The sequence below is a fragment of the Toxotes jaculatrix genome, chromosome 5 (assembly GCF_017976425.1).
Source record: "Toxotes jaculatrix isolate fToxJac2 chromosome 5, fToxJac2.pri, whole genome shotgun sequence".
Taxonomy (NCBI): domain Eukaryota; kingdom Metazoa; phylum Chordata; class Actinopteri; family Toxotidae; genus Toxotes; species Toxotes jaculatrix.
In genome coordinates this window covers 9,753,386-9,769,460 of record NC_054398.1, presented here as the reverse complement: position 1 = coordinate 9,769,460, position 16,075 = coordinate 9,753,386, and the positions used below count along the sequence as shown (strand labels likewise).

The window sequence follows — 16,075 nt, the reverse complement described above, 5'->3', positions numbered from 1 at the left end:
CTTGCTTTTCTTTGTATGTATCTACTAGTATAAATGTGTATACTGTGTATGTAAAAACATCGATCTGGCTTGTCAGACCTACTTTAAATGCAGTACATTAGAAATCTTGCTCTATCCTCCAGCTCTCAATGAATACCTTGGCTGTTTTCTCTCTTTTCCCTGTGCTCTGGAAAACAATCAGATGGTCAGAAAAAGAGCTAGACCAAATGTATTCTAACCATCGGCTCATTGCCAGTCCTCCTATCCTCCTCAGCAATGTAAAAACACCTCATCTCCACCGGCAGGGCGGGTAGCAGAGGCATGTTTGACAGAGAGATAATAGAGTTGAATCGTATTGCTTTGCTGGGGGAGGTGAATCTCCATGTCAAATGCAGCCAGATGAAAAGCTTGCATTTATACCACATCTCATTTGTAGATGTAAAATTTGATGTTAAAAAAAAAAAAGAAGGTGGGATGGATGTGTCATTTTATGGCGGAAAGAAGAGGCTAAGGAGCAGGAAGAAAACAAAGATGAGCAACCAAGCCGATGGGAAATGGGAGATAAGGAGAATGATGAGAAAGTGAGAGAAAGTGTGCTGACATTAGACATACAATGGCCCCTCTGTCCGACAAGCTTTTAAGAATGTCCTCTTGGACGGCCACTTGATGCGGCAGAGAGGAGTGCCAGTCTCAAGCAACCGGACTAAATACATTTTTAAACATTTCAGAGACAGTTTAATACTGCCAAAACAGCATGACCAAAGGAGTTATGTCATTGCATGAACTCTGGGCAGAAACATCTGAAAACAGATTTTGCAAACCAAATCTCAAAAAAACAAAATGGCGCAAGGCCAGAGCTTTGGGAAGCTCTGTTTCACCCTACTAGTGTTTGTAGAAGGCAAGGTAATTTACAGATGCCATTACAGTCCTACACAACTGCGGACACAGTCAACAAGGCATAGGATTATCATCTGACTACTACATGGATAAACAGCTGGTCATGCAAAGAACACGAAACATGGGTGAAATTGCTTTCTCCGCAAACCCCATACACCTTTTCGAGGATCTGTTGCCCGCAGTGGAAGAAAGGCAATGAGTTTCTGGAGGCCAAAAAAGTAATCGTGAGCACTGGCAATTCCCTAAAGGATGCTTTTCCCCACAGTGTTGCACACCACACACGATTACAAGGTGTAGAAAGACAAGCCATAAAGGACAAATGCAATGTAATCTACAGTAGGATTAAGATAACAGTTTTCGGGTTAAGATGGTCAGGCAGCTGAAATATCACACAAAGGGACTTAATGAACACAACTACCGACTGTGTATACACAAAGTTTAAGCTGATAACATTTCTGATGTTGGAACTCAGTGGAATGTGTTAGTTTGCTAATTTTCGTTTGAGTTTCAGTCAAAAAGGGGCCTTAGTTTGGCCTTAGATGATGACCAACACCTCATACCTCGTATTTTTAGAATTGATTTCTGGAAACAGGATTTATTGTTCAGGTTGGGTTGTGTTTAAGGAGACAACTGATCCTGTTCTTTTGGTTATTATGTTTTGTGAATGCACTGATTTTGCTATTGTTGCCTGGGGACAGGCCTATTAACGAGAGTTTATTATTCATCCTACGTTTTGTGGCACACACCTTCTTTGTCAATAGTTACCCCTGGAGAGTAGAGTAGGGGCGATGATGATTGTACATTAATACCATTGGCTGCACTACACAGACAGGAAAAGAAAAGTTAAAGGTTGATGATGTGTAGTGTGAATATCTAATAGCTACTATCCCTGAAAGATGTTTTACACGATAGACAGAGTCTGGGGATCTCTGTTTCATCTTACTACATTTTTTTTTTATGTTAAGAAGGAAGAGAAAGCTAAGTTAAATTTACAGCAGGTACATGTATACTTTGTTTTGTAGTTAGGTGTATTTAAATGTTGGTTTTCATAACCCGCCAACAGAAGGGAACATTTATTTGATCCAGGTAGGCTAAGTTCAGATCATACAGATGTCCAGAGAACCTTTAGAAGGACAGTGTGTCTCTGTGACAAAAGAAAAAAGAGGTAAATGTCATGTGTAAATAGCATTAGGTTCTGTACATTTAACATAAAAAGGATCGCCATAATCCAATGAAGTGGAAGAAAATATTAAGCTTTCTCAAAAAAAAAAAAAAGACAAGGTACAGATATCTTCTGTTATAGTTTAGTGGATAAAGAGCACATGAAAGTTAAGTGAGACTGGGGAGGCAAGACTTATTATTCATCATTTTCTTTTAAGAGCAGAGGAGATGTTATTTTGATACACTGGGCCACTCCATTCATACTTGAAAAAGACCCTGAGGGCAGATACATCCTTATCCAAGGTACAATTTATGGTACACACATCATTTTATGATGAACACACATGCCCCCTAATCTACCACCCCTTTCATTTTGGACTTGGGCGGCAGCAGACTTCGAGGGATACAAATCCCAAATGCTCTCTTACTCTTGCCGGGTGGTGACTTTAACTATTTTGTAGCCAACAAATTAAGACAGGTCTCCAGTAGATACACAGAGAAAAACAAGTGCAGATACTTGTACACTAGTTATAATCTTCGATGATACTAATCTGATAGATGTGTGGAAACTTTTCAACCCATCAGCCAAGGATTTCTCTTTCTACACTAATCCACACAATTCCTATGTTCCAGTTGACTATTTCACCAAAGAAAACACAGCTGCTGAAGCAAAACGAATTGGAAACAGATTTTTTTTTAAGTGGAGTAAGTTCTTAAATCTAATCCAACAAAAAAAAAACTCATTAAAATAAAAATAAAAAAACAGAAAAAAATCAGTGAGGCACTTAATTTAATTCTGAATGTGAAAGGTTGTAGGTAATTATTTTATCAAAAGCAACAACTGTATGAATATGGGAATAAGCCTGGTAAATATTTGGCACACCTACTTAGCCAGAAACAAAATTATAATATTATAAGGGGGATTAGAAATTCAGGAGGGAAAAGACATTGTGTCAGGAAAAACATTAGTTCCGTCTTTGTATCATTTTACAAGTCATTATATAAAACTGACAATAACAACACCAAAGAGGAATCCGGCAAGTTCTTTTCTAAAAATTAAATTACCAACACTGATGGAAAAACAGCAAAAATATCTCTCAGGAAACCCATTCAGGAGAAGAAAATATTACAGGTAAGAGCCATAATATGCAGTGGAAAATCCCCAGGTCCAGATGGGTTTCGGTGGAATGGTTTTAAGCTTTCGTAAATAAGCTAACTTGCTACTTGGTTAGAAACTATTACTACAGTGTAATGTGCCAACATTTGTTTGATTTTGAAGAAAAGGACCCTAAAGACACAGTGTAACATTTTGGCTAAGGTATTGATTTGGAGGCTTGAACCACTAATATCAATTTTAGGAAAACCTGATCAAACAGGTTTTATTATAGGAAGGAGTCCTTATAATAATATCAGGTGGCTTCTGAACATATCTAGTGATGTTCAGGGTTTGGTAGTATCTCTGGATTCATTAAAAAAAATGTGGCTATACTATGGGGCAGCACAAAGGCGGTATACCACTTGGAGCTATCATCTCTGTATCTCTGTATTTTGGCAGCTAAAGTGGACATCCCTGCACTGGACAATTGGTATTTGTTACTATTTGCTGCTTTTTTTTTTTTTTTTTTGCTGTGGTGATTGTTGCCGCTGCCTTAGCACATTATCAGCAACTGTACAGGACATGAGAAAGCTAACAACTCTTGTACAACAAAGAACGAGTTCTACTATGAAGACTGTCACATGAGGAGTGGTGGAAGAGGAAATTATGAAAAATGTAGTAAAAAATAATAGGTTAGCAAAAGATTAACCTAAAGATTGAGATCTGGGTTATCAGAAACACCCTACTAAGTTGGATCTCAGGAGGTCAGCATCACTTTGCCCAGGAGGAGGGAATTTATAGCAGTGCCCTCAGCTGCAGCATGTTAGATAGAGAATGCTACCTGATATACTGTACTTGAGACATAGCCAATGGAAGCAGAGATTTAAGAGTGATTCTCTCATTGGTAATTTGAAGAACTGGCCCAAATCCAGCCATGTAATTGGTAGAGGCTGAACTTGAAGGTGAAAGAAATAGTGTTTCCAAGATGTCTAGTCAAGTTAGAGAAAATCTAGTTTGGGCAGCTGAAGAGTCGGTTTTGAAACTTTTAACTGGCTCACTTTGAAAATATCAGCAGTGAAATAGAACCAAACTTTGGGATTTGGAGACACTGCAAAATATTTAAGGAGCATATCATTAATTAGAAGTACTGTCAGTCACTTGAAACCGTTTTGCCCTTCGTAAAAGCTTTACTGCTGCTGATTATCCAAAAACAAACTGCAGTTTTGGTAACTTAAACGCACCTTTCCTGAATTGTACGAGGCCACCCACGTTTTGTTTACTTGAAAACTGAACTTTCTTGAGTCTGCTTTATAACCTTCTTTTTGCCTGCAAATTTTCCCCACAGCAGTTGCCACATAAAAAAACTAAGCTATGAAAAATAAAATGTTGTCAGTGGAAGAGGCAAAAAAGGAAAAAAAAAAACACTTTCACTTACAAAAACATCAACAGCCGTGATTTTCTATCAACTATATTAGTGAGATTGAGACTCAGACAAGAGGAATAAACGAGAATTTGAGTATGGTAGAGTGAATATTAAAACAGGGTATTTACTCACAGTGAATTATAGAGGCAAAGTTAAATTAATGAAGAAATGTTCAAATTCAGTGCAAGCTGGCAGGGCTCAAAGCAAGTATGCACAGTTATACAAACACAAACAGCTCCAGAGTAAACAAGAAACCTTCCTCTTCTCTTGAATATCTTTCCTCATGACTGGCCACAATACAAAAAACAGAAGAAAAGTGTTTGACAGCCCTCAGAGAGCAATGCCGCGCTCCTTCACAAAGCAGCTCACATGGTAATCAAGCTGGAGAGCAGGCCTTTGAGACGCAAAACAAAAGAACGACAAAGTGCAGCCCTTGTCCTTGCTTTCTTCTTCCTCCTCCTCCACTACTCCTACGCATCAAGCAGAAAAATAAGATAAAGACGAAGATGGACAGATGTAGTCGACCACTTGGATGGTAGATGAGATGGAACCAGATATAAATTAAGATGGGATAAAAAATTTTAAAAAGTGCTGCAATGGTTAAAAAAAAAAAAAAAAAAAAGAAGTCAAGAAAGGAGCATATACCATTTAGCTCAACTAAGCAAAATGCAAAAAGCCTGGGTTCACATTAGGATGCTGTCAGCAGGGGAGCCCCGTCAGACCTGCTGTGGAGCAGTGGGGAACCTTCGCACCACCACTATCCCATCCTAGGTGTTTTCATCCCATTAGATATATAGCCAGATTTAAAGAGCAGGATTTGGTTTTTTATCTAAATGGCAGCCAGACATGCCAGCGAAAGCCCTTAAATGTCAAAGTTAAGAAAAACCTCAAATTCTCCCTCTCACTGCTCAACTTCACCCAACCAGCTCTTCTAAATGGAGATGAATTCCCATCCCACCTCCACATCTCATTCCACAAATGTGTAAATATTCATAAGTGAAGAATGAACAGAGAGAAATGCGCATGATGGTGGTTTCTAAAGAAAACGGGGTGAAAGGGAATACGAGTGAAGAGAGAGACGCACACAGGGACAGACAGGTTATGGTTAGTTTCCTCTTTAATATCAAGTGTATCCATTTGTATTTGACTTTTCAACAGAGCTGTAAAAAAAAAAAAAAAGATAAGAAACACAAAGCCGATTACAATGCAACCAACATCCCTATCTCTAAAATTTCAGCCTCTTCTGTCTCTGAGGTCTGTCTGTCCCTCTCCTCTGATCCTTTCTCTGTCTTTGTTGCGAGCCAGCACAGCCTCGAGGAGAGGTGACCTTTTCCATTAACCACCACTACAGAAAGCTCATTCTGAGCAGCAGGGAGCGCACAGACACACACTCTTTGATGATTGATTGAAATCCTGCAAGGTCTGGATCACTTACAGTAAGGCAACACCAGAGCTGATACAGCCCGGCGCTGCATAGAAACCCTATGAAAGAAAATCCTTCTGCAGGGGTGGGGAGTAAAGAGCAGAACCGAGCCTGAGCATGGGGGGAAACTGACAAATCCCATCACGACAAGGATCATGATCGTCTACAGTCGATACTCCCACCTGACATCTGTCTCTCTGGCTCCCTCTTTCTTTTCTCTGTCGCCCTCTGACTGTTTCTCATTTCTTAAAACTCACCACCAACTCTCTCCCCGCTCTCTGATTCACACACCCCTCCTCTGTGTCTCCCAGCAGTGTCCCAGTAAATTGTCCAAATTGTGTGGGTTTCTACTGAGGAAATTGGTCTTAATTAAATCTTGATGGCATTGTTTAACAGTGTGATTGCTGCATTATTAGATACCCCTGCTGTTTAAGCCGGCTACACCTGAATGGCTTTGCACAGTGAAGTTCGCATGTCGTGTACACATCCAAGGTAGGAAGCGGCAATTCCATATACAAACAGATTACACTGTGCAGGGTTTATTATGAGTCACAGCCACGTCCTCTCCTGGTGCATCCTGCTGCATGTCCCACCTGTTGCGCGAGAAGGGTGTCCTTCTTCTGCCCTGTCCCTCCTTCCCAAATGCTCGTCCCTCAGTTCGCAACAAGCGTGCCAGCGGGCAGACAGTGCCATCATTCAGCTGCTTCCTCTTCTGCTCCGCTAAACACTGGGGCTAAAGTGCAGACTGCAGCGAGACCGGGGAGGTGTACACTCGCAGGCACATGCAAGAAAACAAACTACATCACACGTACACATTTCCCTCGCATTTACGCTAAATCTCTGTGTTTCACTCACTTACTCTCTCACGCACACATAGAAAAATCTCCTGCGGCAAAGCTGTGGCAGTGGGCCAGAGCTCTCATCTGCATAGGGCAGAGCTGGTACCTTGATGGTGGCTTGTTAGGCAGGCCAACACAAATTTGAGTAACCCTGGGGTTAGCACACTCTGGACTTGTGTGTGTTTTTCCCCAATGCTGCTGCTCACCTTCCAACACAGCCTCCTTTCATCTCACAGTCCTATAGCAACATCTGTTAATCTTAGATTCAACACTTGGGGAGTTGTGAAATGCACTGTGGGTATGTGAATGTAACACGTTGTTTCACGCAAGTGTGAAATATTTAAGGGCTATTGTAATCAGAAAATGCTAAATTACTCAAAGGGAGGACAAGAGTGTTGCTGAGCCAGAGATTCCACGCAAGTATTTTCACAAATACACATGTACATGGAGAATGACCGAATACACAAACATGACAACATGTACCATTAAATGTAAGAAAATACACAAACACATAAAAAGAGCATGAGGTATTATTTCATCCCTGTTAATCCCTTTGTTGTCTCCACCTCCACCAGACAGGTCCTACAGCATCTTAGACGTACTGAGGATGCACTGTGAGCTGTTATGGGGACATCGTTCATCCTCGCTGTGGAATTACCCACAGAGAAAGATTTACTGGGTTGGTCAGATAAGCTGTGGGGCAGATTCATGTTTGAGCTTGTCCCAGTCCCCATCCCAGCTCCCCAGCCACAAGCTAACAATGGACTGATTGCCACACACGAATGCTTTTATGACACGGTCCTCTAAATGAAATAAGATGTCAGAGATACAGTGCAATGCAGTCTCTCTATATGGGTATTGTTATGTTTAATTACTTCTCAATGACTGCAAAGACACACGCTTATATGAGATCCCGTTTTCAATCATCCAGGTTTCTGCAGCAATAACTTCTGTCTGGAAATGGAACTACATGCTTACACTACAATATCAGAAATATTTCAGAAATAATTACCGTTAAGCCAGCCAAACAGTATGGCCCTAAAGAATATAAATCACCACATTAGTACAGCTACGATTTCATGATTCATTCTTTTCAGAACTTCTATCTCCATCTGATTAACAGAGCTCTTCCAAGGTGATATACAAGAAGGGCCCAGCAGTTCTAAATGGAAGCAATCTTTAAAAGCCACACCACCCAGCTGGGTTCACACGTGTCCCCGGTTCAACACGCCCAAACCATTTTGTTAATGCAGACTTGCAGACTGCGCCCACGCTGGGCTCTGTGTTCCTCTAACAGGAGCTAAATACAACTATGGCAGAAACCTAAAGATATACAACACAACTGTCTTGGAAATTGCTTTTTACAAAGCATGTCGGTTGTTTACGTTTTTTTTTTTTTGGTTCTTTTCTTCCTTCTTCCATTAACAAATGAGCATCTACATTATTCACAAATCAGGAAAAGGTAACTGACGATATCAACTGTTGCATGAATAAATGATAACATATAAAGATGCTGTGTGAGTGTGAGTGCTTAAGCGCTTACACACACTAAGGTGGTGTCTGTTACAATTTTGCCACCAGAGTGGTTCTGACCGAGGTAAAGCTGACCGACCGTGAGAACCACAAGAGCTAAAATTAGGGAAAGTGACATCGGAGGGCATGGTTACCATGACAGCGAGCCAGCCTGGGGGTGTTGCTGCTGAGATACAACAACAAGCCAAATCCAACTTGATACTGAACTGCAACTATATCCAAGTGTTTGAATGTAAATGTGAATGTGAATGTGTGTGTGTGTGTGGGGGGGGGGGGGGTTCTCTAAGTCAGCTTTACCTTTCCCTCAAGTGATATTAATACAATACAACAACTGTGCATCCACAAGTTGTATGTTTTATTTTTAGTCTTTCATTGGACATTTTAACACATCCAAGCTTCCTCAAAACCTGTGAAAGCATTGGCCTTGATAAAATAAACTCGGAAACATCCCACCATCCCGACACCACACGCTCCTCTCCCATATGTTGTCTCCATGGGCAACCAAGCAGCCAATCTGTCAAGGCCCCTGAGACTTCCTCTTTCCGACTTCCTCCTCGTCACTTCAGAGCCGGTGACGATATGAAGTGCATGTGTGCATTGTGTGCTAGTTTAGAAATATATAGGCAGCATATTTATTTGTTTGTGTGGGGGTGGTTGAGTGGATGCATATGTATGTGCTTCCACATGTGTAATCACAGTTAATCAATAGAGGCCTGTATGCAGCAGCCTGCCTCCTCCTCCTCCTCCTCCCCCTCCTCAGTGGACCTGTTGATGCTGGAAAACAGGGGGGTTGTTGTACAACTGGGTGGCCGCATAAATGTGGCACTCATCTAATATGCACTGCAGCGCTGCCTGCCAACACACTTCCTCATTGAAATTCTGATTAAATAAGGCCAGTCTGTCCAGTGCACAATCTGAAAACTATTTAATTATACCTTTTTGGCTTTCCCCATCATCATAGTCACAACGGCTACCTTGGCTTTTAAGAGGATATGAATGAATGCCCCAAGAATCACCCACACAATCACAAAAGTCCCATTTGTGTTGCTCATTGTGCTGGTATTATATTTCTAACTGGTCTATTCATAAACAAGAGGCATGCAGGATTTGTAAATGATAAGACGATCGTACACAAAGAAAACAGAGACTGTTCTACTGTTTGTACATTTTGTGAGAAAAAAGTCCCCTGACCTACAGTTTCCTCTTCTGTTTTCTGGGACAAGAAGTAACTTTAACTTTTAAGAGTTTGCACTCTGTGCCCAAATAGTCAAGTTTTAAGTTTCTCACTTCTCGAACTACTGTTCACGTGTCATCATCTTTCTGAGATTAGATCTCCTTCTCTCCTGTCTTCCTTTCTACAAAATCACAAAAAGGTGAGTGAACTGAATCACCAGTCTATCACGCAGCTCCATCCTGTACTGAATAATTTAGTGGCAGAAAATGACGGCCCCATTTCAATATGGCTGTGCGCCGGCTTAGTGCTCTGAATGATGACAGTTCTGAATCAAAATGACCTGATGACACTTCTGTGTGATTGATTTCTTGGCATACCAACCAAAGTGCGATATTAATGACCACATATGACTTCTGAGTAATGATGTGTCTGTCAGCAGGCTGGGTTAGCGATGTTGCGGCTCATTTAGACCCAGTAAAAAAAAAAAACACAGGACATAAACATTACTAGCCAACTTAAAACACAAACGTTTCTTTGTGAAGTCAAGGCAATCAGCACCTGCTGAGGGTGCTTTTCTTTAAATGCAGCACCTACATTCTTCAGTCAGATGGCTCACAGTGTGACTTTTCACTACCATTCCACGACCAGATTCCCATATTTTTGTGTCTTTTTTTTGTGTCTCTACCAGGACACACACACAAGGACGCACATAGACATTACTGCCAAATGCAAAGGGCAGTAGCAGCTGGTGGATGTAATGCACCAAAAAAGGTAGCAATGCACCAATAAGAGGAGAAAAATATCACTGCAAACTGATGTAAACAAAGCAAGAGTCAAAACAATAGATAAAAGTAAAAATGTTTTATGAGCTAGTAAATGTATTCAACATGTCTGTTAAGATATGCACAATGTGCCTCAGGGAGAAACTCATAAAAAACCATTTGTATACCATGGAGGACTCCACAGGGTTCCATTAAGATAGCCCCTGTTGCCTCATCATCTTTACCCATTCAAACAACACGTAAGCCCGCTGAGGTAAGTCCAGCTAAGTTCGAAACACTTGATAAAATCATCTGCTGTCGACACGCTTCTAAAATCATTATTCACAATTAGACAGAAGTAGCCTCAATGGGGCACTTTATGCGGAAATGTTTATACTTCTCATAAGTCAGCTGGTCATTTGCCAATAAGACATTATCTAGTGGATGAGGTACTGGTGGCAATCTGTCTAATACGTGTGCTTGCTGAAGGAGAGGATTTGGCTATGATAAATCTAATTTCCTCCAAAATGAGGACAAGCGGAATGGAAATCTGACAAATTGTCATTTCATGTTCAAATAAGGAAGGACTCGGGCCAAAAAATGAAATTACATTATTTCTACCTGCCCCACCTCAGTGCTAAGAATCGATGAAGATTCCTGTGTGGAGAGAATACTACCAGCCTGATATGAATATTTACACACTTCATAGAGTCCCATATTCAGTAATGGCTACATCTCACTTAGAAACCCATGGTGCGAGAGGGGACATGTTATTCATAAGAGGTTAAGTGAGTTGACCTGTTCAGATGCCTGCTAAATGGAAGACAGTCAATTAGACACACAGGCCAGCACAGTACAGCATAACAGCTTCCTTCCACACCAGACGGCTGCAGCAGCCGAGTCGCAAAGGCAGACTACAAGCTGAATCCTTAAAACGAGGAATACGGTAATATCAAAAATATCAGCAAGAGTCGGGCTCTGTGATCTCGGAGAAAGAAAGAGAGCGTCTCGCTCGTGGGGCAAGTTAACACAAAATGGTTAAAGAAGGCAGTGCGCAATGATATTCAGTCAATCTATTTTAACAGGAGTGTCCTGTTCATTACATTAACTGTGAACTCAGGGAGTGGCTGAAATATCAGGACCGCCTGTATAATGCAGTGCAAATCAAGACAACAGCCCTGCAATAGATTTGGCTTATATAGAGCTTATAATGCACATTATTTTTTGTTGTCTTTTCATGAAACTATGTAAAAGATGTACTACACGCTTCATACATGTTGAATTCATTGTGCTGCTTTGCATTTTTGACTCAAATCCTGACACACACTCACCACTCACTCAGCTGCACTTACTGAACGCGACAGATTGACAGCCTTCACCACTCTGTATGACTCAAGTCTCTCGTCATCAGAAAACTAAATCTAGTCTGTTTCTGGGAAAAAAAAAAAACACGGCTAAGAAGAGAGACAAAGAAATGATCCCTGTGTGTCAGAGTGCACTGTGTCTCTGTGTGTGTGTGTGTGTGTGTGTGTGTGTGTGTGTGTGTGTGTGTGTGTGTGGAGTATACTCTTCAAGGACATCATAATCACTAGGTATCACTTTACATGAACAGCTGCAAGAGATAGAGTATACCATCAACCCATGTTAAATCTGTAGTAGGTGGTGGTACCTTACATCGCCTAACAGCTTTTATTAGTATTTTTTTTATTAAACTTTTTTTTTGTATAACACTCAGTATCTTCTTCTGTTACAAGGAGCCACTCGTGCTGTGCACAGTGGACAAACGCATTGAAGCCATGATAATAAGAAGCATCACAGCAGCAGGTGGAGATCTGCCTCCCCTCCCCATCCCCTCCCGCACTGCCTACCCCTCTAATATGTTTCCAGGTGTGACTGGCGAGCCTGTGACCTCTGAAGCCACCTTCATGAACAGCCCTTTGATTATTAATGTTGAAGGCGGCGGCCTGGCTTTCGACTTGGCCCAAGACCCCGGTGCTCTTTACTTAGCCTGAAGAAGGAAGCGATTGTTAATTTATGGGACACGCTGCCCCTCTGTGTTATTTCTTCTTGTGGCGTATCTGGTCCTACCCATCACACTGCCCAAGGGAGACCGATCAGTGTGCGGCAGCTGTTTCAAACACACATTTTTGTCATAAATCCATGCAACTAACAATATTTATGTAAGGATTTTATGTGCCTGCAGTGTTTATACTGACCTCATCATAAGTTATAGCATCTGACACCTATGTTTTTTCCTTATAGGACTTATATCTGTTATTATGTCTACTCTGGTGAGTTTACGGTGGCCTTATCATGTTTTATGGCATTATTATCTGCTGTGATGTCACTTTAATATTCCTATAATATTCCTGCGGGAGCTCGGTGTACTCAGTGGTGACTTTATAGTGTTGTTACACTAGTTTATGGTATTATCTCCTAAGGTATCGCTACAGTATTCATAAAGGGACTGTTAAATGTCCTTTTAAATGTCTTTAGGGACTGTTAGTCCTTTCCATCACGGTAAAAGACAAATCTCCTTTCAGAAAACTTCAGAGTGCAACACATGAGATGGACAGAAGAGGGTTTCTCCCAGGCATGCCTACCTTTTCCGTAGTTGAAGTGGAGTTTGATGGTCTTGCCCTGGTTGATGTGCAGGTAGGTGAACCATACGGCGGAGGTGAGCAGTACCAGCAGCAGCAGGAGCTTGAACTGCTTCCGGATCTTCTTCACGGGGAAGCGCAGCATCCTGGCTCAAACATCCTCCGGTAGCCGCCCCGGTAGATAGTCAAAACGGGTCCGGAAAGTGCTCGTTCGGGCGCTGCTGTTTTTTTTTTTTTTTTCCTTGTTTCTGGCTGTCCGCGGCTGTGCTGACGGGCTACCTCCACCCCGCCGGTCACAGCGATGGCATGTCAGGCAGCCTGCGTGTAAACAGGGAGGGTTAACTTACAGCCTTGCAGCGCGTCTCCTTCCTCCGGATCCACGGGTTGACAGCAACGCCAAACTCGTCGTATCCTCAGATCTGGGTCCAAACACCTCTGTGGCAGTCATTGCTTATGAATGCAACCCGGTTTCTCCCTGTCCCTATGAATAGAGTGGCTTGTAAACAGGCTTCCCCTGCTGGAGTTTCCTGGCGGCGGGGGCAGCAGGGAAAAGGCTGCAGATCAACAGCCGCTAAGTTCAGTTAAGAGTGTGACCGAGGGTACAAAATAGCAGTCCGGCGATAATCTACACAAATCCCCTGTAGCTCAAGCCTTTGCTGACACCGCGGCGCTGATTATTTTATCGGCTACTCAAGGATCATCCCCAGCCATGGATTTAACGCGAAGTATCAAAGAGCAAAAGGAGAAATTTAGTTTCCATGTGGAGAGGTGGTCGGACATCTCCACAGAGCTGCAACGCTGAACACCTCCTGCAGAGAGACAGTGTTCCTGCGGAATAGATGGATGATTTAATCTCTCCAAATGAGTACAAATGAAATTAAAGGGCCTTCAGAGAAATATGACTCAGGCTACTGCCAGCGAACAAGTGTGGCAAGTAACCTGATCAGGGAAAGGTTAAGGTGGCAATCACACAAATGTCACAGCCCTTTGCGCTCCATCTATTGTTGAACACAGCTTAAAAAAAACTGAGGCTCCGGCTTCCAATCGAGGGCAGCGGATTCAGAAGGAGCGCGTTTTTATTTAAGTCCCGGGAGAGGAGGGGCGATCAGCTGTCATCCTCATACTCGGGTGGGTTTGAAGCCCCGCGACGAGTAAATATTAAACCGGTGTAGATGAAAAAACTGTGAACGCTCCATGGCGGCGTAACAACAAAGATTTGACAGAGATGCTCAGATGTGACAGTCCGATCTGAGGTTCAGGGAACATTTGTCCATGTGCTCCGGTTGGTCCTCGCCTCACGGCAGGTGCATTTTACCCAAAAGTAGGCTACCTGCGATGTCCGAGTCCCCCGTGCGTGCGAGAAGGATCGCAAACAAAGACCCACACATCCGGGTGAAACAAATAAACACTGGTACGTGGCGCTTACAGCGATGCACTGCCTTGTGTTGTTATTCTGTCAAGAGCTTTTTTCCCATTAAAACGCCGCAATAGCATCGTCCAACCCGCTTGTCACCGCGCGCGGGCAGAAAAAACAGCTGAGCTCCGGGAAGGTTGTCGCGGAGGAACCAGCAACAAGCTGCGATAAAACCAAGAGAGAACATGTTTTTTTTTTCTTTTTTGTTTTTCTACAATGAAACACGTAAGGGTGTCTCCTTTCACCGCACAGCACAGTACGCCCATCAATTGAGCATCTTTACGGTGCAGAGCAACCTAACCTGGGTGGATGGAGAATGACAAGCCTGACATCCAATTGCAACCGCGCAGATTGCCTCAGAGGAGGCGGGACGACGACGTTTGCTCTCACCGTCGCTTGGTACTAGTATGATCCGTCCTCCAATAGCTGAACGCACAGCCCGAAACTTGTTAAGCTTCCCTGTTCTGCCCTCTCCCTTGAATTGAAGCCCCCCCCCCCCCCCCTTTTTTTGATTAACTATGATTAAGTCGGTTTTTGTTTTTCTAAGTAATGAAGGATCAACTCAAAAAATGGAACTACTATTATATAAAACACTAACTGCATAGATAATAATCGTTGTGTGTAATTGTTTAAAAATTTTTTTGTGTAATTAATGAAAATATTTGTATTTATTTATTTTAAATGCTCCTAATTTATTCCAGGGACAGCCGTAGCTCATTCTAGCTTTACATCCAGCCTTTGAGTTCTGCAGTTCTCACTGATTGCTCCCCCATTCTTCACTTAAGTGTCGGAAGTAGTGCAAAGTCCATATAGTTTCCGAAAAATTCTATTTATTTAAGAGACGGTGACAAATTTATTCTGTATTCTATAAATTATTTTAATTGGGAGTACAAAATAAAATTTCCTTAAACCGACTTTGCGGTTTGTTGCACAGGTCGTTACAAATTAATCACACGTTATGTGGCCTGTGTACTGTGTGTGGCGACACTGCACTCACTCAGGAAACGCTCTTGACTGCCGCCCCCTGGTCAAAGATAAAAGAGCAACGACTACATCAAGCGAGACTTCGGTGAGGTCTTTGGTATCTACTGACCTCAGTGCTGAAGCAAAGCTGGCTGTGTTTAAATCAAAAAGACAAAATACAAGTATCGAAATAACGAGTTTTATATGTCTGTATATTTCCATCTCACCATCCACAGAACTACTTTTGGTTTATTTCTGCAGTACACAGATATTCATCTGTGTCATATTCATTTATATTTTGCACAAACCCACACAGACCTGAGAAGGACCTGGGGGCGAACCGTGGGTATCCAGGGGCTTTAGAAAAGAGGATGAAACCAAATGTGTGAATGAAGTAAAAGGGGGCCTTTCACATGAGTCTACCTTTTGGCATATCATTCACTTTAGGTTAGACAAACTGCATCCAACATGTGGTTTATCCCCAGTTTAATACGTGTCCAATCATCCAGCTGCAGCCGTGGTAATCTATTGATGCCAATATGAATCTAGATAGAAAGGATCAAAGGACACGAAACCTGGACTATAAGAATAAGACCTCAATTTAGTTTGTCCCAGCTGCGCCTTGTGAATCAGTCGGACCACAGACCGTAATCCTCTGTCCTCCGTGGATTAATAATGTAATCTTCGGAGCAAACACTGAGCGTAAATGAAATGCTTAGGTATTCATCTGGGCCGTATTGAAATGAGTGCTCAGAGAATGACCTCAGCCAAACATCATTTAAACTGAAACAAAAACTTTGCAGTGTTCACCT

At 42.2% G+C, this 16,075-nt stretch overlaps 1 protein-coding gene across 1 annotated transcript in view; it reads right to left on the bottom strand.

The window, feature by feature from the left end:
- b4galnt4a (beta-1,4-N-acetyl-galactosaminyl transferase 4a) overlaps positions 1-13,492 on the bottom strand; it is a 126,393-nt gene extending 112,901 nt beyond the window's left edge. The window contains exon 1 of the mRNA XM_041039399.1: positions 12,890-13,492. Coding sequence (XP_040895333.1) covers positions 12,890-13,031 — 142 coding nt within the window. The 5' untranslated portion in view covers positions 13,032-13,492. The remainder of the gene's footprint in view (positions 1-12,889) is intronic.
- Between the last annotated feature and the right edge of the window lie 2,583 nt (positions 13,493-16,075).